Source organism: Amphiura filiformis, chromosome 12, assembly GCF_039555335.1.
Source record: "Amphiura filiformis chromosome 12, Afil_fr2py, whole genome shotgun sequence".
In the NCBI taxonomy this organism is placed as follows: Eukaryota; Metazoa; Echinodermata; class Ophiuroidea; order Amphilepidida; family Amphiuridae; genus Amphiura; species Amphiura filiformis.
This window is the reverse complement of record NC_092639.1, coordinates 14,931,624-14,959,483: the sequence shown is the minus strand read 5'-3', so window position 1 is coordinate 14,959,483 and position 27,860 is coordinate 14,931,624. Positions and strand designations below refer to the sequence as shown.

The 27,860-nt window shown below is 36.3% G+C and overlaps 1 protein-coding gene across 1 annotated transcript; it reads right to left on the bottom strand.

Annotated features, from left to right (window-relative positions):
- Positions 1-11: 11 nt before the first annotated feature.
- On the bottom strand, positions 12-27,681 carry LOC140165840 (uncharacterized). The gene is made up of 12 exons (XM_072189164.1): positions 27,543-27,681; positions 19,545-19,634; positions 18,358-18,600; positions 15,866-16,123; positions 14,422-14,754; positions 12,184-12,471; positions 10,681-10,968; positions 9,488-9,790; positions 8,528-8,628; positions 5,666-5,854; positions 1,952-2,133; positions 12-936 (listed from the first exon to the last, which is right to left on the bottom strand). The coding sequence occupies exons 2-12, from the start codon at positions 19,624-19,626 to the stop codon at positions 840-842; spliced, it is 2,364 nt and encodes a 787-aa protein (XP_072045265.1). The 5' UTR covers positions 19,627-19,634; positions 27,543-27,681; the 3' UTR covers positions 12-839.
- Between the last annotated feature and the right edge of the window lie 179 nt (positions 27,682-27,860).

Here is a 27,860-nt window from a genome sequence, read left to right as displayed (position 1 = left end):
CACATTGGACCACTCTAATGTTGCACCATATTATTCTGAGTACGCAAAGATAACCGATAATTCGAACTTAAACATTGTGTCCAATGATCGGTGCAAATAATAACATCCAAGGCGGAAAAATTACACATTCGTTTGGAGAAAACTATGCCTACTACATTGTACTACTAGTATATAATCTGCCTCTTTAATAATGTTGGTTTATTCTTTTCATGTAATGTAATGGAGCACGGGTTAGTGTAGTGGTCTTCTCACTCGCTTCTCACCACTCCGGATTCAATTCCCCGCGGTGCCACATGTGAGTTTGGTTGCCGATCCATGCTTGTCCTTGCAGGTTTTTCTCCCGGTGCTCCGGTTTTCCTCCTGTATCCAAATTCGGACCACTTCCCATGCATATCCCTGTCCCGTTAAGTCCGGTTGGCATCCCTTGAATTTAGTAGCCTCTGAGCACTATTGGGCTTTGTCTGGCTTCGGCCGAATGTAATAAATAAAAAGAAAATATCTTGAAGGTGAGATCGCCTTAGGTAGGGTATACGTGACCATTCTGTAATTCACCTCAAGACAGACACAGTCCATAGCCAAACCTGATAAAGGATCGCTCCAATTAGGAAGAAGCGACCACAGATCACACATCGTGAACATTAGAAGATTAACGTGGTGGTGGGGGAGAGAAGACATGTTGCAGGAGAAGAATAGAGATGGCGAGGTGTGGATACAATATCATGAGATCCTGTAGATCCAGTATGCTCCTGTCGAAGCAAGTCCGTGAATTGCCGTACTTAAACAAATCAAGCTCTCATCTATTTTTCAATATAAGTTCAAAATAAGTCATTTCTGCACGCTCAAGGATCCTCGTCGAAGTCATCGTCATACTCGTGTCGTTCAGCCGGGACATCATCGTAGATCTGTGGTTCAACAACTGCACTTATTTTCCTGCGACTATAACAACAAGAATAAAAACAACAAGACTTAAAACATAACCTCAAATTGCTCAGAAAAGGTATATGTAATGATAAGCAATATTAAAATAGATTTTTATTATAATTTACGTTAATGTAAGGTTGAGAATGTTTGTTAGACGAAGACAATAATTTCTTTCAAGCACATACTCCTGTACCCCACACACACCCCATACGCACCCACCCCCTGACATAAACCCAACACCCACCTCCTTCCTTGCATTACGCATTTTTTACGAGGACCTAAAAATGAAGAACATTTTGAATTACAAAAGCCCTCGTTTTGTCAATGTTTTGTCAATATATCATGCCGCATCACAAAATCGGCAATAGCAAAACACTCCTCAGAAGGTCATCGTAAGGAGGGCGGCGGTAACCCGGGTATAGCTAAAGACGTGGTAATACTAATAGGACCTCGTATCCGATGATTTCATACGTTTTTCTTACGTTTCGATGACCTGGAGGATCGGTGTTTAGTTCCTCGTAATGCACGAGGTCATCTGTACCTGTCGTCGTCAGCAGAATCTCCTCATGAGAGGGAACATCGCCAACATCCACTAAAAGTGCAAGACTTGGATGGACATGCAGATTAAATTGAAATTTAGTTTTTAAATTCTTTGTTGACTTGGTTCTGCAGACAGGTTGTTCTATATAGGAATGGTAGAGCGAAATAATGTATCCCCATAGCGTCTGCTTTCGTAACGGATTTGGCGAAACTTTTTGTTGTGCCCCCTGCCTTCTCTGGTTTTTAGGGACAAGATGACTTCCAAGTGATATGTCGACTAGCCCATGCCGGATCTTGTAAAGTATGGACACTTTCTTGATCTTTCGTCTGATCTCTAATGGTTGCATATCAAGTTCAGCCGATGTGTTGTCATACGCGAGTCCTCGGAAGTAATAGCAATGCCCCGGGAGCAATGTATACGAACACACACCCCTACTTGAACCATACCACTAAAATTGACTAATTAGGCTAGTACGAAATTATTTCTTACTTGAAATTTCCAGGTATGCCATCTTCAATCGGACGGTCTATTTTTGATCTCCTACTAAGAAATCTGTTTTGCTTAAGTGGTAGTCCAAAGACGTTGACGTATATCTCTTGGTTTGGTATTTCGTTGTTATCTCCGTGTCCTTCAGTGGGTGCCTCCATCTCAACTAAACCTGCGGAGGATTCCTGACAAGAAAATGGTACCAAAAATAGGCGTAGTGCAATATAAATCTGTAAATACAGGGTGTCCCAGAATGATTTATACCGGGAAAGTTGTATTTGTTTAGGTAAGAAGGGCATTACTATTGGTAGTATTGTTTTAAATTCTAGAATTTATATATAGTTAGCTTTCTTAGAAATTTTAGATTTTAGAAATTGGACGTTTCTAATAGAAGTTAAAGGATATTGCGTAAAAATGGTGAAATCAAAGTTTTGACAAAACTACCTATTTTGAAAACCTGTAAAATTACTAACCGTTCAGCACAAAGTTATTTGGAAAATGTTATGCAGTATATTTGTTGTGTCCTGTTCTTACTTCTACTAAATAGTCGATATCTATCGATTATTTATGATGTTACAAAGCAATCCTTGTATGGAATAAAGGATTTGTTACGCTTGAGTGACCATAAACTATTCTTTCTTTGGCGGCAGTTTTGAAGACAATTATTTCATCATTTGAAATGCCGGCAGAGATGGCTTTTTCATTAAAAAAAAGTATAGAGAAGGTTCGTCATTAGTGTCACAGCATGTATTTATGTCCACAGTATATTGGCAAACCCACAGCTACGTAACGGAATTTACTGCTAAGGATCCTTGAGGAAGTTATATCCTCTGTAATAATGACATTTTTGGGTAAAAATCACATAAAAAGTACGTTTTCAACCCAAATATCTGAAGTTATATTGGAATGTGTCACTTAATCCAATATCAAGAATTATTCAGCGTTGGAAGATCTACATCTGTGCTAAATTTGATGTATTTCCTACAAAAGAATGTAGGATTTCTCCAATATATTGCACAGTGTGGCGATAAAGGATCAATGTGTTATGAAGCCTTTGCGCTGTAAATTACACACATGCAGTTTTTGGCCATTTTCAGTAATAGCAATGTCACGCCAAAACGAATCAAGCTATTTCCATGAAAGTCACAGAATAAGTAGGAGACATAATGTGTCATTGTATTGTACTTATTAAAATTAGATACACTGTTGACTATATATTTTTGATATTTTGTTCAAACACGGTATAAATCATTCTGGGACACCCTGTACATTACATTGAGGCTGCAGAAAATTGTAACTTTAAAATAACGTATCCAATTGAATACATGAATACAAATCCCACCCAAGGTCCATGGAAAGTAATTTTGAGAAAACTAAAAAAAGCTGTTTCTCATTTTAATTCCTTCAGTTAGAATTACCTGGTAAATAGGGCGAGTTTTACATGCAAACATGGCAAATGGGTGGGTTAAACTGTATTAGGTTTGACGATTAGCATTTCGGGGACTTCGTGGGGGTCATTTTGTATGCCGGTCTGGGGTTGTTTCTTGGATTTCAGAATCTCAATAGACGCACGTAGAGGGTGGATTTGTGTTGTTCTTTTATACATATGATTGGCCATAAGACATTTCCCATGGTTCCCAACTCAATTTGAACAAAGTATGGACTTGGGTGGGTTTTGTATTCTGGTATTCAATTGGTAAAACAGTTTAAACAAAACTTCCTATATTGATGCTGTGTGTAATTTGGCCTTTTGCTAATGGATATCAAGGAAAGTTAGGTAAGAACTCAATTTGAACAAAGTATGGACTTGGGTGGGTTTTGTATTCTGGTATTCAATTGGTAAAACAGTTTAAACAAAACTTCCTATATTGATGCTGTGTGTAATTTGGCCTTTGCTAATGGATATCAAGGAAAGTTAGGTAACAAGGACCTATAGCCGTTCGCTTACAAATCGTTATGCACAATCTTTATACCCTTGATTGTGCTCTTAATGATATAATAGAATATCCTATTGGACAAAAACATATTTCAAACTCTCCCCAAAACAATTTTTTTGTTCTGGTTCTGGTTTTGGTCAAATACTTCCCAACGCTTTATATGAAATCAGGCGAGAAGGAAGCCCAATGTTATATTTGAATGAAACCTTGGGCTCAGAGTCCCAAATGCTTTTTTATTGATTTCAATCAGATTATTAAATCGTTATTAGTTGGGTTGCAAACGGCCTGTAAATCATTGAGGTCTAAACAGATAGGTACAAAAGGTATTAGAGTGGTTCTTCTTGGTTTCCGAATATTTAATGTGTACTTTCATAAAAATGGTCGATGTCATCACATTTTACATTAAAAGGGTAACAGTTAAGAAACACTCAAGGGACCCATTTTAAAGTTGGTTAGAAACCAAAGTAATCCCGAAAAGTAATATTCCTCAACCCAAGGATATCAGAAAAAGTACAACCTTCTTGTAATGTACCGCTAAGCAAAGATTCAGAAAAAGTACAACCTTCTTGTAATGTACCGCTAAGCAAAGATTCAGAAAAAGTACAACCTTCTTGTAATGTACCGCTAAGCAAAGATTCAGAAAAAGTACAACCTTCTTGTAATGTACCGCTAAGCAAAGATTCAGAAAAAGTACAACCTTCTTGTAATGTACCGCTAAGCAAAGATTCAGAAAAAGTACAACCTTCTTGTAATGTACCGCTAAGCAAAGATTCAGAAAAAGTACAACCTTCTTGTAATGTACCGCTAAGCAAAGATTCAGAAAAAGTACAACCTTCTTGTAATGTACCGCTAAGCAAAGATTCAGAAAAGTACAACCTTCTTGTAATGTACCGCTAAGCAAAGATTCAGAAAAAGTACAACCTTCTTGTAATGTACCGCTAAGCAAAGATTCAGAAAAAGTACAACCTTCTTGTAATGTACCGCTAAGCAAAGATTCAGAATCGACCCACCTCCCTCCCCATTGACCAAGAGCCATTCTCAAACACTTTGTGGCTCGCTGTGTAGACCACTTTACATGTGTCATTCCTAGCCATACGACGCGGCACCTTTAGATGGGCTGCATATCCCAAATTTGGCATACGATTAACCGTTTGGGAATAATGGCCATTGTACCATACCTCTGTGGTTTTACTGCCTAGTACCACTCTCTAGAGTGGAGTCAAAACCCATGTACCACTCCCATGTTCCACTCCAGACATAACAAGTCACATGGGAGATCACTTGTCCCACCCTCTAGTATAAACTTTAAAAATAAACAGACCCACCCAAAGAGTGGTCCTACTCCAGACATAACATGTGACATGGGAGACTACTTGTACCATCCTCATAACAGGTGTGCCCAGAGAGTGGTCTTTTTTTCAATTAAAATTTCCCAGTAACCTCAAGGGTTAAAAAGACAACATTATGTATCCTCACAACTAGGGTTCCATGTGGGTATATACTTTTAGGACATAACCATGACCTCAGTATGTTTGTAAACATAGATTACTTGGCTCGAGTTTTGTCCTTGTAGAGTGCTCCTGTTTGCCATGTCTCATTCTGCCCTGGTACAAGTAACTTATTCCACTCGTGGCCTGAAGGCCACTCGTGGAATAACTAAGGCCACTCGTGGAATAACTATTACTTGTTTAAGGGGTAATTACTTTTCAGTGATTCCTACCATGACACAATGATAATATACCCACCCACGAATCACAATGAATATATTTTCAATACTTACCCGTGCAGGTGGCTTCCTGTTAGGTGGTGGATGTGGATGTAAAATTGTCGGAGGCATCTTGACAGATTTATTAGCAGATACTTCAGATACCTTGGGTTCTTCCTCTGGTTGTTGATGTGTACTGTACGCATATACTAACGTACTTTGCCCATATTTGTCTTTCGCAGGTGTTGTTTGTGGTGGAGGAATCTACAGATATTAAACAAGATGTGTAAGGTTATAATGGTAAACACGCACTAATGATGTACACCAGGCACAAAAAGAAACTCGTCAGTTATATTCATCCTTGCTGTTCAATAACTTGATAATTTTGGATTATTCTGAAATATACATTTTGTTAATTGGACTTTGCTTTCTCATTTGACACCCTGTTCGTGAAAAACGAACAAGAATTGACAAAGATATGCGCCTCCAAAGCCTCAAACCCCAAAATCATTTTCAACGATTTTCAATGGGAACGCATCGTTGTATTGCGCACAAGCACCACGGGCCAATCAATAAAGCACACAGTGTAACAGGCACAATTGAATCGTTAAAATTGCAACTTTTCATTTTGGGGTTTGAGAGTTTGAGGCGCATATCTTGGTCAATTCTTGCTCAATGTTCACGAACAGGGTGTCAAATGAAAAGAAAAGTCCAATTAACAAAATGTATATTTCAGAATAATCAAAATTATCAAGTTATTGAACAGCAAGGATGAATATAACTGACGAGTTTCTTTTTTGTGCCTGGTGTACTTAAACCAGAGCCCGATAGATAGCTAATTGCTGGTATCTGTGCTGCCATGCTACGTAAATGTCCTCTTTATTTCTTACCCATTCTTCTTGTCAACTTTCGTATCCAATGGAATTATAATTTAGCTGTTCTTGATACCCATCATGATGTGACCAGTTAACGAATTTGTCATACAGCTATGCAGGGCACAGTGTCGACACCCTGTATTATAAATATAAACTTAATAGTCCGTTGGTGATGAGCGACGGGCGATTGGTATTTCACCGAACTCAAGAAAGGAGTCCTATCTGATTGGCTAGAAATCGATCGCTAGATCGCTCAGTGCTGAAGTACAAACTCAAAATGGAGAGATGTATTCAATTCGATTGAAATCAATATTCTATTATTGACGCAGATAAAGAAAGTTGCATAGTGTGTCGATATGTACATTGTATTATAGACGTGTGATTCTATATTCTATACAGCACCTTTATATAATTGTAATTCTCAAACAGTTGAATATATCACAATTCCCCGCTAATTAGTGTATTGCATTTCCAGTTAGTGTATTGGAAACAAAACCTGGGTTTTACCTGACAACAAATCGAATTTTCTTGTAATGGCAATATCATATGGGGTACTGATCATGCGCAAATCGTAGAATCGTAGAATCGCCATGCGTAGCTGTTGAAAAACGAGAGGATTCGCCGTACTATCACGGCAATTTTTGACACGAAGATATAGGGATGATGACGCTGTGCAGGGTAATATCAAGATGTATATAGATTCAATTATATTATATGTGACCTGTTCCCACGAAATGAGCGTAAAGTCGCAAGTTGAGTTTATATTCTTTGCTTGAAGACACCTGTAATGGCAGTGGCATGTGAATGGGGGACATAATTGAATACAGAGCAGAGTATATTATGTTCCCATTCACAAAGGACACATGTGTCTTCAAACAAAGAACATCAACTCAACAGTTGGAATGTCTTGAAACTCTCAATTTGCGACTTTACACTCATTTCGTGGGACCAGGTGCTGCAGGTGTCCAGCTTTCCAGAAAGTGACCTTCGTTTGATGCAACCAGCTGTCAAATGTTGACAGTTGGTAACAGGAATCATTTAAATTCTGGTTACTGTGTGGTTGAGTTATTACCCCTCCCCATTCAGAGAAAACGTCGGCAATATATAACAATTTGAGTTAAGGATCTGTAACCTAACAGCCAGGCTAGTAAAATAACAACATAACATGTCAGACTGAAAAGTAGCAGTGAGACCGCTCGATACGGGACTCCAGTACCGGGCTCCAGTATGTCAGTAATGTAAGAGTTCCTGTTCCGCCGGTATTTTACTGATTACCTGTCCAACTGGCTAATAAACCTGCTATAACAAAACACCTTAAGGTACATCACTGATAAGGTAAGGCTTAGGACTAGTGTTATGAATGGTGTAAGCAAAGATCCTAAAAATGACACGACGTTCACTGTTGTTTACACCGCGTTGCATTCTGGGAATATTTGCAACGAAATCTCGCGTGTCGCTGCGGTAAATTGCGAGAACTTGAGTCAGGTTTTCTCATTAGCGATGCCTGCTGCGATGATTGCATAACTACCCAGAACTTTACGATCGTTGCAAACCTTGGATCAAAGCAAAGCCGCCAGTACTCTATCCATTTATTTTTAGGATCTTTGGTTAGGATTTGGATTATGTAAAGTGTATTCTTTGTAAGCAGCCTAGCCACAAATTGATGGGCCGTGTGATACACCATCCAATTAATATGCAAATTACAATTAAGAACAATAATATTGCGAGCCAAAATTATTGATATACATAACATGATAACGTTGGTACAAAATCATGATAATATTTGTACATAAGGGACCGTTCACAAACACTTGTAAGGTGGGCCTGATGCAAAAAAAAATTTATCGCGAAAAGGCCCCCCCCCCTTTTTGACATGAAAATTATGGGTCAACCCCATAGAATAGGAAAATTTGTGGTCATTTTTTTTAGGGCCCCCCTTAAGAGGCTCAAAAATTTTCAGGGCCCCTCCCCTTTTTGCATCAGGCCCCACCTTACAAGTGTTTGTCTGTGAACGGTCCCTAACCTATTTAAATTAGTAGTATCAATCAAGTACTTTACTTACCGTATTACACGGAATCATACAGAGCAAGAAAAATATGATAATGATGAGGAAGAGGATGAAAACTCCAAGAGCAGCACCAATTATGATTGGTAGGAAGAGGTCTGAAATGGAAAAAATGATATGAGTCAATGGGTCTAAATAGTTATGGTTTTTGTATAAAAAAAATTGGTTCTTAATTTATGTTAAATGGATGTTCCATGATAATTCATGTAATAGAATATAACAATACCGTTAAACAAAAGAATCATGGCGGAAATGGCCAAAAGGTCTAGGGGTCAGAAGTAGCTATTTCCTTCAACAAAAGAAAGTTACAAAACAATTACACGACTACACATATGAACAAACCTCCACACAATGTTCGAGAAGGATTATAGCTCCCTCAAAGCAACGCCAATGGTTGTCTACAAGACAGTGCCCATTAAGCAATAAGTACAGTAACAAGGAACAGAAGAATGGAGGAGATAGGCATAAAACAATCAGTTATATATAGTCATTATGACGCGGCAGGTTGTTACACACGCTACAATCTTGGAAATAAGTCTCGGAACACTTTTGTGTCAAGAGCAGGATAGGAAACTGACACCCGCTCCCCCGTGCAAATGCCAATGTCTTCAGCAGTTTTCCAAAGTATTCCAGGGTTGATTGATGGGGAGAGGGGAAGGGTAAATAGCTGTAAATCATTGTTGTAGATGTTATGTTTGTTCATAAAACAAAATACATGCAATTTTCCATGATCATTGCAAATTCTGCATGGAATTACGACAATGTGTACCAAGTGTTCCAAGTACTTTTTTCCAGGATTGTAGGGGCTACGATGTACATAAAAGACTGCCACTGTAGCCTATCGAGACACCTGCATGCAGATTTCTGGAATGGTTAGGACTTAAGCGACAGATGTTCATGATGTTCCTGACCAATAGCTTTCGGGAGTTAATTCAATCCATATGTGTGAATACTCACCCTGCGATTCGCCTTCTACTTCAGGTACTGGTACACCAGTGGTAATCATGACGCTCACAGGGATACTCTCCATTCCGTCTTCAACGCTTAATACTGTTACGTAATACTCTGTGTTATCTCGCAAAGCCTTGAATTCATATTCATTCTGTGTCACCACAACAGGACGAGGTATGTTGCTATCATCATGTGGTGATATGGTGATGTGGTATTCGTCTGGATAAGAGTTTCTGGCACGGTCCCAGGTAATGGTGAAGGAATTGTTGGAGACATCCGTTGCTCGAAGGTTCTCGATGCGTCTGGGACCTTTCAATGGGATGAAAAAACACGTGTACAATTTATTGGTGGCAATGAAGGATACATATTAAAAAGCAGTCGTTTATACTAAATGTATTTAAAGTGTCAACAATTTTAAAATCTATGCCTGTTCCACCAGGAATGAAACATGTTTGCTTTATTCCTATAAACAAGAACGAAAATGAAATGAAACGCTACATAATAGAGAAATCCATTGATACAAGGAATGTGTAATTGTTAGAAGATTATTTGTTCGGTCTGGCATGGCAGTAGACAATGAGAAAGGGTGTCGGTAAAAGGATGACATCAAAAACGAAAACCCCGAAAACGAAGACCCCGATAACGAAGACCCCGATAACGAAGACCACATTTTGAATGCCTTTTTATGCATATCAGAACAGGTTTTGGGGTCCTCGTTTTCGAGGTCTTCGTTTTACCGACACCCAAGGGAAACGCTCGATGAGCTCATGTGTGTTTTGATGATGCAGGTAAAAGCAATGGTCTATGTTGCAGTAGCGAGCAACAAAGCCAGTCAAAAATTCTAGAGAGCACTCTAAGCTTGTTTTGCAATAATGTCTGAATTTCAACTTGACCCCATACAGACAACAATCTTAATAATAGCAGCATGGATACTGATATTGGACTCTGTCATTCTTGGCAAGTTACCTTTTTCAGAGTCTTTGTTAGCAGACGTAGCTTGCGACACCATCACGGCGTCTTCATTCAGCGTAGTATAGGATTGTAAACACTGCCCTGAATGAAGACACCGTGATGGTGTCGCAAGCTACGTCGCTGCTAACTAAGACTCTGAAAAAGGTAACGTTTAAGCAAATCTTAGTAATGTTTACTAAACAGTTGAGTCCGCTGTCACGGATCTAACAATTGAAAATCGTACTCACTTGTTTTATGTTCCAATGAACTTTTGAAGGCAGGAACGATATTGTGTCCATTGTAGACAATCGTAATTGTGTAAGATGTCAACGGCTGCAAATTAGTGAATTCATACTCGGGCAATGGTAATTGGGTGTACGGAAAGCCAAGGGCAAAGTCAGTCTGCTTATTGTCATCGTCAAACAAATATAGTAGATATGGTTGGGCATTACTGAATGGTCGTGCGCTCCAGGTAAACCCTATGGAAGTCTCGGTGAAATTCTTGATTTCAATCGCATCCTCACTTGGTATTTGTCCTGAAATGTTCACAATAATTACTATGTGAATATTATTTCGTAAGCTACGGGTTAGACCAATACCGTAGAATTCCGTCTAGAAGCATATATGCCTCTAAACGAGGGTTTTTTTAAACGAAAGATATGAAAGGCCAATACCCTTCTCAAAAACATTGCAATAGATTGGTCTTACAAATATACATGTTTGTACAGCCGCCTTTATCAGTAATATAGTTGTTCAAACTCCAAATAACGTTTTTGTTGAGCGTGTCTGCCTCTTGTCTCTTGTGTCAAAAAAACCTCGTTTAGAGGCATATATATGCTTGTAGACGGAATGTTACGGTATATCATTTATGCGCTAGATATATTACAATTAGAGACAGAAACGAAGTTTGAGGTATAAGGGCAGTGGCGGCGCTACGGGGCAAAGGGGGGGATTTTTCTTGCCCTCCCAGTTTGCCCCCCCACTTTTGAGGCAAAACCCCAAAATCACGTAAATTTCCACTTTTGCGGCAATTTTGGGCAAAATTTTCCAATTTTGCCCCCTGAAATTCACTTTGCCCCCCGAAAAAAAATTCCTGGCGCCGCCACTGTATAAGGGTTTTACCTTTCCCAAAAGCTTGGCATATTATTAAACCTGTATAGCGAATACTTTCTTGTGTCCCAAATTAAGAGTAGCATAATCTAGTTCATTATGTGACTCTAGTCCCAGTTCGCTATTATGTAACCACATTAAGGATGTCTCCGGCAATCACAACATTATGCTTTATATGTTAGAAAAATAATTATCAAGCACGAATCACATGGTTTAATATTTAAAACAAACTCATATTGACCATAAAAACGAATAAAAACAGCCGGCTTCCAACACGCGATATTCAAAACTCCCGCGCCGAAATTGTCTAGTGCAATGACGTCATGGTTACTTGTGCTCAATTGTTGCCAGCTTCATTGTATTACTGGGACGTCATTGCACTGAACATTTTCGGCGCCCGGGAATTTTTAATATCGCGTGTTGAGAGACGGCTGTATTAATTCGTTTTTATGGTCAATATGAGTTTCTTTCAAATAAAACCACGTGATTCGTGCTTGAGAATTAATTTTCTATCATATAAGGCATAATGTTGTGATTGCCGGAGTCATCCTTTAACTTAAAGCCCAAATATTTTACTTTGGTCGATTCAGAACTGTAGTGGATGGAAGTTTGGCTTGGTTTCCAACAGATTCACAACTTACCAGCAGTAAATGTAACATCAGCACTGGTTGTTACTTTCTGATTCCCACTGCCAATAACTGTCTCTACTGTTACTCGTATGGCATTGGCTCCATTGGGTTGACTAGGCGATAGATTTGTCAGAACCACCTCATTTACGCTTTTAGGAAAGTATCCAACATCGTAGTCGACGAATCGATCAGTGTAGTATACGTGGAACTGGTCTACATAACTGTTGTTTGGGTTCCAGGAAACCTTGGCGGTTGTTGCCGTAATTTCCCTGATTTCAATTGTACCCACCGATGCCGGTTCTGGTTTGGTATAAAGATATCAATATGAATTCCAAATATTTAAAAATAATTAGAGAAATTGACTGTTCTGTGTATTTTTCAGCTTCAGTGAAACAAGAACCAGAGAGTTCTTGCAAACCCATAGGATGACCATTGAGTACTATCACTAACCTTGCCGCATCCATCACACAAGGGGTACCTCTCCTTGACCCTTGACCCTTAGGAAATGTTGGAAATTAGGGTCAAGGTTCTGAATAACTATCTGAATGTTTTAGTCCTGAACTCTGCCACCAGTGGTCTCCTGACCAGGTCTGACACTTAGGTACATTCCTCTGGGAACTCAGATAGTCATAGAGGTACATGTCAAAGTGCTATAAAAGAGTGACGACTGACCCACTATGTTAAATACCACTAATTAGAGCTGGGCAATGCTTGAAAAATGAGAGGGACTATTTTCTTGTATGGCATCTGAAAAGGTGCTTAAAAATCACTAAAAAATACAAAGCTGTATAGGTAAAAATATGCAAATTTCAGAGTAACATGCAGAAATGAGATGTTTCCTACCCCTATTTGACAGTTTTGATGAAAAGTTCCCCCAAATTCATCCGCTGCACATCGATTTTCCCACCCAGCCGATGTGCTCCTATTTAGTCCCAAAAATAGAGGGCACACTGTAAAATTGTAAGCAACCTTGTCTAACTGTACAATTAGATAAGGTTGTACACTTCAGTGGTTTAAAATAAAGAAGTCTCAGGTCATCATATGTTGAAATTTTGGTCATTTGAGGATTCAACCGTTTACTCTTAATTAATAATAATGTCTTTTCACTGTGAGAATCCCATCTATGAGAGACTCGGGCTTGAAATAAGTACCTATTTTTTTCATTGAAAACTGTGTTATAGTGAATTAGTTGTATTGTACTGCCATGTAGAGTATGTAAGCTGTATCTCAGAATGAGAAAATATATCAGACCTGAAAAATTAAGGACAGTTCACTGAAATGGACAATACCTTGTTGCTGAAAAAGACAATACCTCGAAATATCTTATACCCAAATTAACCACACCTCGACCTCGCTTTCACGTTTCTTTTGAATTAGCAATTGTACATAGTGGCGTATCACGAAAATGGCCATTTTGAGATAATTGCATCTGAAGTTTTTGCAACTTTGAACCGTTTGTTATACATTGCCTCGATTAAAATGTCCCCTTTTCTTGAATGGATATGAAAATATAAATATTTAATTACATTTAATTACATTTAATGTATAAAATACATTGCTGTCATTCACCAATTAATTGTAATTAGTCATTAAACTTATACGCCAGTATGTCAAATGTTTTGAAAAATTATTCTCCATTCAAAATTGACATACGACACGTGATACGCCAGTATGTCGAATGATAGTTGAATTCATATCATATTGGCCACACAGCCGCGATATACCAAAATAGTGGTGTATGTCACATTATACGCCATAGTGGCGTATGTCACTGATACGCCACTATGTCGTCCAAAACAAGGGGAATGTTGTACACAATATTTCCATTGAGTGAGATACGCCAAACCTAATTAGTGATAATACTTGAAAGTCTTGAAAGTTTGTCAGAATGTAGAGCTTTATACATAGATTATGAAACTGATCTTATCTCATTTTGTCAAAAATGGCTGATACGCCACTATGTCTTGCGAGCGACGATAATGTGGTACATTTATTTACTCTAAAAACCAAGATGGCCGCCAAAATAGCAGCTAACATGTGTAATTGATTATATTTAAGCTACGGTGACATAAGTATAAAGCTAATTCTAGTTATTGAATAGATTTTTAGGGGTCAGTGTCTCCAAAAATGCCCACAAGGGTAGGCCTACATGGTTTCGATTTATGGACCAGGGGCTAGAAAGACTGTTAATGGTTACTGTGTGTATATGTGTAAACAATGTATCGAAAATTCGACGAAATGCATACTTACGTGTTCGTTGCATTGCACGTCCAACTGTTGCAATAGTACCGTTCGAATACCGTTTCTGTATGTCCAACACGTAAAGCGTTCCTGACGTTAATCCACGTATTATTTCTTCATAGATGTATGGGTAACGAAGCACATCGAACGCAAAACTTTTTGTGTAATTCTTTCGATTTTCTTCTTCTCCTTCGGGCCAATAACTTACAAGGTATTGACCTGTAACAGATAAATCTAGTTCTGTCGGCCATATTGCTGTGATTTGAGTCTCTGTCACATCTCGAATAATAACTGTCGGCGCACACTTGTCTGACATGTCACTGCTACAGTAGTCTAATGGAGCTGTAATTAACGTGTAAGACCGATTATTAGAAGAAGTCATGATGCAGTCATGTCTACAGTAGAATTCACCACGACCTTTGCAGGACTTAAACCCCATTAGAAGCTATTAAACCAAGAAAACACTCATTGAAAACAGTTCCACTGATTAAATCAGATCTTCTCTGGTTAAATCCACACTACACATGTTTCTGTTTTACCTGTGTAATGAGCAATGAACTGGTATTATAGTTTCAGTTGGGTGAACGATTATAAAGCGAACGCAAAGTAACAATAATGTGTGGGCTTTTGTTTACGAAATAAGACAATGGTCTGCTTATTGTTAACCAGCGTTCTTGAAAATGAGAAGCATAATGGTTTGCAGACTTAACACGGTTTGGAAATAATTTCTTCATATTTTTTTGGTGTTATCTGTCGTTTACATATCCTTCCTAAAACACAAAAGTGCGAATATTTCCAAACACCTAAATTAGCTAAAATTTAGGACATGTTACAAAACTATATTTTCTAGAATTTCAGAGAATACTTTAAATATTGGCCGGTTATTTTTGACACAGTGACGTTAACTAGGCAATGTCCTATTACCTATAACATACACTAAAACACCAAAGTGCAAATATTTTCAAACACCTAAATTAGCTAAAATTTAGGACATGTTACAAAACTATATTTTCTAGAATTTCAGAGAATACTTTAAATATTGGCCGGTTATTTTTCACACAGTGACGTTAACTAGGCAATTGCCTATACTTCTAACATACACTACTTGTAGATCATTTGAAAATTTTGACTTTTCGTATTCAAGATACACATTTGTTTCCCCAATTTTGGAAGAAAAAAACCGTTTGAAGCCATTTGGAACTAGAAATTCGATGTTCGAGGTTTCTGTGGCGCTGTTTCGGCTCTCACCTAAAGGTTCCATTTAAAAAAAGTTCATGTTCTCACCCAATGACCTCATATATTTTTTACATTTTGCTCTCACCGAATGCCCCCTTACCATGCTAACTGCGAAAGTGCCAGCCCAACACCTATACCCATTTCATATTGAAGTGTTTAAAAAGCGGTTATGTGGTAGGGCTAAATTTGACAGTCGTAGATATGAACACAATTTTACCTCTGACGATAACACTGAAGTAACATGGAGCACTGTTGCCAGATTCGTCAGTAGCATTCACTATAACAGATGTTGAGCCATATGGAAACATTGAACCAGATGGGTAGGGTGTGGTCTGTATAGTAAATTTGGACGGCCCTGCGTTATCTTGAGCTCCAACGTTGAATTCTACTACTGCACTGTTTTCTGACCCCTGAGCGCTGATCTCCTTAATGATCGCACGTTGTGGGCAGTTGCTTAAGATAGGGGGTTGGTTATCTGAAATTCCACAGTAATAATTAAATGTAAGCATAATAGGTATAACCACATTATCAAAAACAATAAGGAAAGTATATGATCTTACCACAGATCCTGGGATCTAACCCAATGCTAATGGTACATACAAACTTGGCATTAAAGGCCCTTTCAGTGATTTCACAGGAACATTAAAAAAAATGGAAATTTGTCAGAGTTGCTTAGAAATAAAGAATAAGTCTACAGAATTTCATTAAACCACTTTTCCCCTGAATACATCGACAAATTAGTCAAAAACAGAAGTTTTAGAAAGGTTTTCTACTTCAACTCAGATCGACTCGAGAAAATCGAGATTTTCGTACAGTGCGCCACCAATCGACTGGAAAAACTTCCTAGTCCAGTGTTTCTAACACGGGGGAAGTAGAGTCTAAATTGATTTAAAACAGACCCTTAATTTTTGTAGTAGAAAACAAAATAAGCAATTAAAGGTCACCGAGGCAAACTAACGGTCAATTCAAATATGAAAAACAGTTAAAATTGTGTATTTTGTTTAAAATAGTAGCTACTGATGTAATAAGTAGTAGAAACAATACGCAACGCGTGTTGGTACGTGGAGAGTGAGCTTCTTTCGATCTCGAGTCGGACTTTGTGTGCTGTCAGTAGCAAAAGTCCATAGTCATGCAAATGCTTTATTTTGTCTAAAATACATGGCTTTCGACCGAACCACTAGCAGGCTATGTTAGCACATCTATGCCAATTACAAAGGTACCAAAATCTGAATTTTGATGATTTTTACGATCGTCCGGATGAGCAAATCACTGAATGGGCCTTTAAGTCTGAAAGGGGTCTGCATAAACCGCACGGGCTAGATATTAATTACGGTGTGATAGATAATGTACTTTCCATGAGTACGGTGCTCATAATGTAGTGGATTTGTCTAAAATGGCGTATTTAAGGTGGTACTACACCCCTTGATAGATGTGTGACTATTTTTGCATTTTTCTCAAAAAATAATAATACACTGGTAACAAAAGATATGTATATTATAGGGGCAAGGAATCCAGTTACTACACTGGAATTTCAGTGACTCAAGAAAAACAGTATGTTATTTATGATAAGAGGTACCGCTAGAATGTACCTTATTTCTTAACATATATAATTAACTACTTGTCTTGAATCACTGAAATCTCAGTGAAGTAATTGGATTCCTTGCCGCTATAATATACATAATTTTTGTTACCAGTGTGTAGTAGAAAAAATGCACAATTGGGCAGAAAATTTATCAGGGGGTGTATGTAGTATAGTACCACCTTAAGAAGGCTAATTTTGATCTTTGGAGGGATGAATTTCTGAATTTGGGTAACGTTTTGTTATCAAATTTATTGCTTGTTTGTTTTTTAATATTTTGTATATTGGTCTTATTTTTTGAAGTGTTGACCAAATAAGGCTAGTTTTAGACTAAAAAATAATTTTGTAACCGAAAAATGGTCAAAAGTCATATTTTGGTCTGGTTCGGTAAAATAATAATTCAAAAAATAATTTTGGCTTTTTACTCTTTTATAGTGTGTTTACCAAACAATTGAGGCAAAAACTTGATTCTTGTGATTTTCTCCAAAATTGTTGTTTTTACACCAAATCTGTGTTATCTGTTGATTCTTTGACTAATTTCCTTTCCAAAAATGTATACTTTTATATATCGTGCACTTAAAGCCATATTATAACATTTCTGTAAAAATACATTAGTATTTATTTTCCATAAAATGTTAGCTTTTACTGTCAGATATGTCCCTTTTAATTTTGAGCCGAACAAGTGAGGTAAAGCATAGAAAATTGGAATTTACTACTAGCGCCCATGCATGTTACTCCCGCGGTTGTAATACGGTACGATCCTCGGGGTGTGTGTGTATGTGTATCCAGCACGCCGTGTACGTACTTTGCATACGTGTTCGACTAATATTTCCATCCTAATAATAAAACGCCGGTTCCATCGTTTTATTCAAAATCTCGGATTTTGACAAAACTACAGCACCTAAAGTCTTGATTTTTGCAGAGTATCTTTATTGACTAAAGTACATTACAATCGTGTAAAAACCAGAATAAAAAACATTTTGAGGGCGTTCTCCTCAGCAAATGTTATAATATGGCTTTAATGCAATTCTGATACAGTATATCTTAAACTACTAATCCCTCATACGACTAATTCCTCATTTGACAATTAATTAAAATGGCATGTAATTGAGCAAAAACATCGTCATTACCAAATACTGTGACCTTGAATTCACAGGTATCCGTCTGGACTCCATCCGTCACGGAATATGTGATAGTACGCTCCCCGATCTTAAAGCTTTGAGGAGGACGCCCATGTGAGCGGTCGATTGGCAAATCCGGTACATTACTTGTCGGTTCGTCCCAATTTACAGATGCGGTGTCGCCACCATACACAGCTCCCTGGACTCTGTCGTCGGGACAATTAAGTAGTGTAAGAGGGACCTGTGTTGTTGCTGCAAGAAGATGAAATTAAAGACTGGATTTGAGACGGTTTATATAAACTGGCTTTTCCAAAATTATTGATATTATGTATGAGCTATGTTAGAAATACTACCAAAATAATAATCCTTAGACTAGTCAGTTTTCAGATGCACTATGAGTTTTAGGAATATATTTATTTTCTGGAAAAATGTTAATGTGGCTACGAGCATTAAATTTGATGGCAGATTTGTCAAAAAAGTGCGTAACGAGAGACCTCACTGCTACTCTCTACACTTGAATAAGGGAAATGTGTAGGACATGTCTGTGACACATCGTTCTGGAGTTAACGATGAACTAAATTGCGGCAGAACATGCATACTATAAACAGCATATTTGTGTGTAAATTGAGGGCGCTATTTACATATATTTTGAATTTAATTTAGCCAAATAATATTATTATTATTAAAATAAGTTATTTCCAACATTTCAAGATAAAAAGTTTTTGAAAATTTCGTTTTGTTTTTTTTAACTCTTTTCTGATGTTTTAATGGCATTATACCAATGTCTACCCCTTATAAAGATGAAAACACGATTTAAGATAAATAGTGCCATCAGTGTTCACCTTTTCTTTAAAATTACGTAGTTTTACATGCTATTAAACAACCGTGGTGCAAAATATCATATTTTCATATTTTGATCCCATACGACCTTTGACCTTCAGCTTATAACTCCAAGGTACGTATTCCAAACTATTTTCCCAAATATATGAAGTAGACTTTGTTAAGGTTTGGAGCATTTCTTTAAATATTAGCTCTACAAGAACTTTGACGATTCGTAAAGGCCAGTAAATATTAATTTAAAAATGGACTTGAGAGCAATCAAATTAAATACAGCAAAACAAGCTAACAATGTATTTGGCAACATAATTACCAACGAAATTAATTAATTACGATACAGTATCTGAACTTTGACTTACGTATTGTGGTCATCGAACCTTGTGCCGATACATTCTCTAAAACAGCAACACTAATAAGGATGATGAGGATTGTTGAGATCATTTTGCTTCCTGGGGAAAAATTAAGAGAAAGAATAGCATAACTTCTTTAACCTACCAGAACGTAAGGACAGAATTATGGGTTGAGATTTTATTTTACGCTATAGACGAATCCAACGAGCCAAGTCATGGTCAGGATTTGGTCGGCCATTACTGGGTCCCCGCAGCACCAAACTGGTGTTGTGATTGCCCAATTGGGTGGAATAAAACCGCTTAAAATTCGATATTAGATTCTTTTGTGTTGTAAACTGTCATCATTCTTTTGTCTACGTGTAATACGGGTGATAGAATGCAGTTTAAAATACCCTCCAAGGCTGCGTCATTTCACATTTTAGGTGAGATGGAGCCGACGGGGACCCAGCTATGGCTGCCATTGAGGTGTAGGAATGCGTGAAATTGGATTCGTCTATAGCCACCTCAGAAAAATAACTCTTAATAAAATAAAAACACGTGTTCATGTTCCTCTTTATTTATTTAGGCAAGATGAAGGGGGAGTGGCAAGTACTTTTAATAATATATTATTATAAGCAAATCGGTTGTATCTCACACAGTAATTATAAAACTTTGATTTTTCCTCTTACAATGTATGAATCAGGTATGGTAGGTTATAAGTTACAGAACTACCGTAAAACCTCGTCTACAAGCATATAGAGTGCTTCTGATGAAAGCTAAATTAATCCAGGCGACATTATGGAATTTGAGCAAACAGATTACAGATCCAAACATATACAAACAAGTATTATTGTAAGACCAATCTATTGTATTGTCATATTTTCGCATGTATCGTATTAATTTAGCTTTCATCAAAAACACTATATATGCTTATAGACGAGGTTTTACGGTATTTAGCTAGCTTCGATTAAATCTCCGTTACTGACTGTCAACTTCAACATGGCCAACTTACTATCGTAGTGATACCATTATTTAAAAGTATATTTTAGTATTCAAAATCAAGTATTGAGTAACACCATTATATTAACATTATCATGAAAAGGAAAAAAGAAAAAGGTTAATAAATCTACCATGCTATCAATCTAAATTTCACTTAATATAATATTATTAAATATAATAGAAATAACATCTAAATTAGGTTTATTTAAGATTATAATATATATAATATAATATAATATAATATAATATAATATAATATAATATAATATAATATAATATAATATAATACAATATAATATAGCAATTGAATATAATTTTACAACACGGAAATGAATTATAATCACTACTTTATACCCGTCTTACACTTGGCAGTGCCTGTTGTACATGTATACAAATCAATGACCCGTATCACATAAAATGGAATACTTTTTTTGATAAAACCAAATAACTCTGTTTAAAATGAACTTACGTAGAAATAATGAGTCATTGTTTCGTGGTTGTTGCATAAATTCGGTTAGATTTCTTTAATTAAAAGAAATATTATGAATCAATTGTTATTTCTTCTTTTGAGTCACGATATCTGGCATTGTGCTTGATGTGATCATTTATTATTTTTTTCTAACAAAATCATTATAATGTTCTACACCTGGACAATACCAACAGCTATCACACTAATACACATATATTTTAAAGCTATTTTAAAGATAGATTTTCGTTTCTATATCAAATTATTAATTTTTTTCTGTTTTTTGTTGGTTTTTTTGTTTTTTTTATTCTATAAACTGTACATTTGTGTGCAAATTGAGGGCGCTATTCACATATATTTTAAATTTAAATTAGCCAAATACAAGTTTTTTGAAAATGTCCTTGCCATTTGTTAGTATTTTTTCTGATGTTCTAATACCATTATACAAGTGTCTACCCCTTGTAAGGATGCAAACAATATTTGAAATAAATAGCGCCATCATTGTACAACTTTATTTATAAATGACACAGTTTTACATTACATCAAACAACCGTGATATATAAATACAGGTAATTCTTTCAGTTTTTAAACGTTTTAAAATAGATAAATTATTTTCTTGTGAAGCACAGTATGCTGATTTATCCTTTGTTGGAATCAAATCAGACTCCGCATTTTACAATTGTTTGTTTTATCTTTATCATGTGTATCACCAATATAAACCTTACATTATTTGATTACATTTACACCATTGTCACTGATTGTATTTATCAGATAGCCTATTGTTATAGTGTTCACGGACCAAGTCCATCCAAGTTTCACTTCCTCATGTCAATGCATGTCTTTGCTCACTCTTTTGTCTTTAAAAATATTAATATTATTCTTCCTCTGTTCTGGTCTGTATAATTTAACTTTTGTTTACATTTTGCTTGTTTTTATTATTATTTTATTATTATTATTATTATTATTATTATTATTATTAGGCATATCACATCAAAAATAAGCGCAGCAGAAACATGTTATTTAATGTTTCTACATGAATGAGCTTTATTAAGGATGCACACAGGATCACTGAAGTGTTACATAGCCAAAATTGAGTTTTCATCACTAATGTCATCTTCAACCCGTATTTTATCTTGTCATTAATAGATTTTAAAGAAATCTTAAGATTTGAACCATAAGAAAAGCTATTTTAAAGACCCTTTTTTTTAAAAATTCGTCAAAATGCAAAAGCAAATAAATTATTGTTTTCCCGCAATAGATCGCGTTCTCGAAACGCGTACAGCTAGCAAAGACACGCACACATGGTAAACTGGATGGGCGAGGTGATTACTGATTGAGGCGCTGGAGTCGCCAATTGATCTCTTCCAAGGTAGGTAAAGCTTGCACCATTCAGGGCCTTAGGTATCTAATATAGGCCTACCGGTAGTAATTCATGAACTGCTTGCCTATTTTTTATGGTCTTCAAAATGAAGACGAAACTGAACGACCGCAGAGGCTCCCGAACCAAGGCTGGGACTGCATAAAATATAAGCTAATATAATAGGCCTATATTCTTGTCCAACTATACCAACTTGGTAAATCAAATAACAACAATGAAATGAATGAATGAATGAATGAAATAAAACAAATTTTTAAACATAAAATAATAAGCCTAATGATGTACTATAATACGGGCTAAGTCTAGCCTACTAGCAAAATATTTAGGGCCTACGTTTTCTATAGGGTAGCTGCAGGTAATATGGGACAGCAGGTAATATGGGACACCTGTTTTCATTTTAACAAAAAGTAGCTTAGAGAAGGTAAACACTTTAAGTTGATTTGTTAAGTGTTTAGAGACATCAATTGTGCTTCTAGAAATGCAGTTTTGGAGTCTGTGTATCAAACTCTTGGAAATCAGTGCCAAAAAGAGTGAAATTGCCCAAAAAATTATGTCGTTTTTTTGGCCTGATATAAAATCAATGACGTCACATTTTATGATTGTGTATCCAAAAACTCTGGTACTGAGGGGGCATTTGTCATTTTTATGATCTTTAGGTGATGGGTTGCTTATCAGCAGGTAAAATTCCACTGACAAGTGGCACTTTCCTTTTATAAATGATTATTTTCTCTGATTTTCAACTGAATGGGTGCAGGTAATATGGGACACATAGGAAATTGTGTGCATTGTCAATGTGAAAAGCAAAACTATTTAGAAAATTGAATTTTCTTGTAGAAATTTGCATTTAACATTCAAAATCATGTAACAAAAATGTTTTTAGAACAAAAGAGTGATTTTCTGAACTTTTGATTTTCACCATAGAGATAACACAGTGTCCCATATTACCTGCACATGCAGGTAATATGGACACTTGACGATGACGTCATTTTGACGTCATAGCGTCCAAACAAACATAAAAAACAAGGTAACATTGCCTGTTTTATTAATCTTAAAGGACAGGTTGTTCATCATAACAATCTCTGGTGGGCATATCTTTAGTTTTTATGCAAATAAGCTAAACGTCCTTAATGGTCCCATATTCCCTGCAGGTACCCTAGTATCTACCAGATTGCGTCATCATTACAGGGCTTCTTACGTAAAAACTGAACTATTCCCCGGGCAACTACGGTAACTACTTCTTACAGATAAATTTCATCTTTTCAAGTTCAGAATGAAACTTGAAAAACAAAACAAAAACAAACAAAAAATTCACTATTATGTTCATATAAAAAAAACCTATAATTTATACCACTATATCAGCACTTTTTGGCGAAATTTATCGAGTAGGCCTACTGATTCTGGGACGGGGACGGTGGTTGTCTGTCGGCCCGCAGTTTCGCAATGCAATGGTGCAAGCTTTACCTACCTTGGAAGAGATCAATTGGCGACTCCAGCGCCTCAATCAGTAATCACCTCGCCCATCCAGTTTACCATGTGTGCGTGTCTTTGCTAGCTGTACGCCGCAGTACGCGTTTCGAGAACGCGATCTATTGCGGGAAAACAATAATTTATTTGCTTTTGCATTTTGACGAATTTTTAATGAAAAAGGGTCTTTAAAATAGCTTTTCTTATGGTTCAAATCTTAAGATTTCTTTAAAATCTATTAATGACAAGATAAAATACGGGTTGAAGATGACATTAGTGATGAAAACTCAATTTTGGCTATGTAACACTTCAGTGATCCTGTGTGCATCCTTAAGTATCACAGGTTAAATGCCTATCTTTCCTGACTTCGTTAAAGAAAACAAAATTAAAAAATTTATCATTGAATAATTATAATAAATTAACCAAATGTACTATTTTAGCAATTGCGGCCAAAAAAAATACAAAGTTTGACATTTTGATGGTGTCTGGAATAGAATTTTCTTTTTTACTGTCAACATGGTATGTGTCACCATTACTCAAAGCCAAATCCGAAAAGTAAAAATAAAAATTCATTTGCAATGAGACTTAAATTAACATTTTGTTATCTGGATTAACGTAGGAGGGCAAATGGTAAAAGGAAGCGCCGTTTCACTCTAGCGCGTATACAAAACTAGTATGGCCTTGGACACACACAATGGCTTAAAGCTATTGTGGTTTGGAAAATTACTCCTTATGGAATATCTTTGGTAATATTATGTTTTAACTAGTGTTCCTCAAGTGCTTCATTCAATGTACAATAATTTACATGCTAAGAAAGATTAGTATTTTAGCTAAATGGTGGTAGATCAGACTATTTCAATAGGCCTATATTTACTGATTTATGAGCGATCGTCAAAAAATCCATTAAACAGGCAGTAATTCTTGAACAAAGCAAAATTTAATTTTGTCGGATTCAATGGTAGCTTCAGAAAGGTTTCATATACCATATATTAAAATTTCAAACAATTGGGATAAATGGAACATACTAAGGAAATTCATTTTTGACATTGATGTTTTCCAAAAATCAGCCGACTTTGATGCGCGCGCTTTTTAATTCACTGTTATGCTTGCATGCACAGTGTGGCAGAATTATTGCGCAGCCACTGTGACATACCTATTATTATTATTAGTAGTAGTAGTAGTAGTAGTAGTAGTAGTAGTAGTAGTAGTAGTAGTAGTAGTAGTAGTAGTAGTAGTAGTAGTAGTAGTAGGCCTAGTATTAGTATTAGTGTTATTGTTATTATTAGTAGTAGTATAATTAGTAGTAGTAGTATTAGTGTTATTATTATTATTATTATTGTTTATAAAATAGGTAATACGAGTATATAGGGTACGCAAGAAACATTGAAGGAACGATTGCTCAATGCAAGAGAAAACTCGATATAATTTAAAGGAAAGAGTGAACAGTTAGCAACCCAAAGTGTTACAATTAAACTAGACAACATAATAACAAACTCCTGGCTGTTACCTAACCCAAATGAAAAGCAGCAAGGAAATGTGCCAGCATGGGATTCGAACCCACAAACTTCCATTTTCTAGTCAGACTCCTTATCCATAATTAGACTACCAGCTTCCACTGATAAACGGTACAAAAACAAGCAGAACACAATATATGTTTCTTTGCTTGCTTCTGTATGTCATTCTGTCTGTCTTTGTTTGTTTGTTTGTTTTAATTTGTCTGCCAGGGTATAACTAACTAGCTTTTTGATTTTTTTTTCTATTATCTGGGTTTACCTTTTTGCTTTATATTTTGTTTACTTGCGCTTTTACTCGCTTATTTTATTGGTTATTTCTGTGTGTCTTTCTTCGTTTGTCTCTGTGTTTGTTGTATGATTGAATGCGTCAAAATATTCCACAATGACATGTCGATGAATCTGATGAGCCTTCAAACAACAAAGCTACGAATAGACTATACGTTCTACCAAATATTGCATATTGAAACGTACTGTGCCTTCTTACCTCTCTTCCTGAGGTATGTAGCTTGAATTTAGCAAAGAACTGTTCCTTTTGTCTGAAAGTATTAGGCTATATCTCTATTGTGTACGTAAATATGTGGTATCAGTAGGTATGGTGTTTTACATTGAGTTGTGAAAAGTGTTTGCTTAAGGGTAGACGAGGTATTGTTGGTCGAAGCAACCTAAAAATCGATTTTCATTATCTAGATCAATGTATTATTGAAAATGAACACCTTGATGTTTTGCAAAAGTTAGTTCTACAAATCGTATACTTCGCAAACTTGCTTAATTTATTGTTCTTTTAAGATGAGTTATGTACGTTTTACAAAAGTGTTGTTGTTTCAGCCCTCTTTACAACGTAACTCAAGAACCGCAGCACCTATAAAAGTATATCTGTGATATTTTAATTCTTCTACACGCTCGCTATGAATTGAGCAATGCAGTTTTTGCCAAAGCTCACTACCATTCGTAAGATGCTGTGAACTACCAAATCACAACAGTTTAAAATAATTAATAACCTTAACTTCCTGGTTTCTGTCTCTAGGTCAAAGGTGACCTTTGAATGAAAAGAGATGCAGATTCAAAAGCCAAGCCGGTGAAACATATTCTATACATGCCTTGTCATTGGTCAAGGATGACCATTGATGACCAGGCACAACACATTTCTAATGGGTACAGGTGCAACTGTTGAATCTACATTTTTTATTCAACGGGCAATACATTTTTGGGCTATTAAGACAAATGAGATGTTAAAATTTGCAAACCATAGCTGGGCCGGCTTCTTTTTGTTATTTCAAAGTTTAATCCGTATATAGATTTTGGTGAATCACTTATGTGATGTGTTTATAAGGATATTGCTCAGTGCAATAACCCTCAAATGTTCTAATTTTCTCATTAACTCTCATTGGCTTTAGAGTTAGGTAAATGAACCATGAGAGTAGCCTACTACGTCCTTCGGAGGGGACGTTAAACCGTCAGTCACGTGTACTTGAGAGTCTAACATGTGTAGAGCTCGCAGTCGGCAGTTTCGACAAGAGTAGGATGGTATGTGATGCTGTTTGAATATTTTACTGACATTATGATGTGTACTGTAAAGACCCACAGAGCGTATCGGGTATTTTTTTCAGTTTTGATCACAAAAGACAACGGATTTTGGCAAGCCAAAACGTAAACAGTGATTTTTAAGCACACCATTATGGAAATGTATTCTTCCAATTATTTCAAAGGCCCTTAGTTCATCGAAATGGTCAAGAATATAATGATTTCTATTGATTTTGTGTTATTATTGAAAGTATTGAAAGCCTGTTTGAAAGCTTAGGTTTTTCGGAGTTTTCCTTCAAAATCATCACTAGCCGTGTTAAAATGTAACACATCATCCTAATGGAAATACAAGTGAATAAATAATGCTTATTATGATTAAGATCTCTTAGTTCTTGGGATGTGTCAAAATATCAAAACAAATGTCACTTTTTGGCCTTACGTTTTGCAATAAGATACATATTGTCATATAAATCAAATTGCCTTAACTTTATTTATAAAGAACATTTTCACATTTCAAGAAGCTGCCAAAAGGGCTATTCATGTTACGCGTAACCTTGAAAAGAAGTTCATTCATTAATTTTTGAGCATGAACTGACTGACATTTATATCCATTTCTTCATACAATACGCTTACATCTTAAACATGATTAATTTCTTTAATAATAACAAATAAAACTTAAAACTCACCTTACAGATCAGTTATAGACTAATTGTTCCAGTTACAGACTAATTGTTCCAGTTGAGACTAATTGTTTCAGTTGTAAATAGTCGGTACACCTGTCCAATACAACTTATACACCGGAATTATATATTTCTCAAATAAGAGGTAAATACACTCAATCTAAATATTCCTGAAAAAGTAGTTAATAATACTATAATCAGGTGCTACCGACACCACAAGGTTACAATTTAAACAGGAAACACATATTGAAAAGTACGTAAAAATCCGCGAAGTTGTCGTTAGTTTGTTGTTGAAAGTAACAACGAAGTTTCTGTGACTTAAAT

Coding starts and splice junctions, on each gene's coding strand:
- LOC140165840 (XM_072189164.1), bottom strand. CDS start 19,626: ATGATCTCAACAATCCTCATCATCCTTATTAGTGTTGCTGTTTTAGAG. Junction 18,601..19,544: donor AGGTTCGATGACCACAATAC/GTAAGTCAAAGT, acceptor ATCTTCTTGCAG/CAACAACACAGGTCCCTCTT. Junction 937..1,951: donor GGCATACCTGGAAATTTCAA/GTAAGAAATAAT, acceptor TTGTTGTTATAG/TCGCAGGAAAATAAGTGCAG.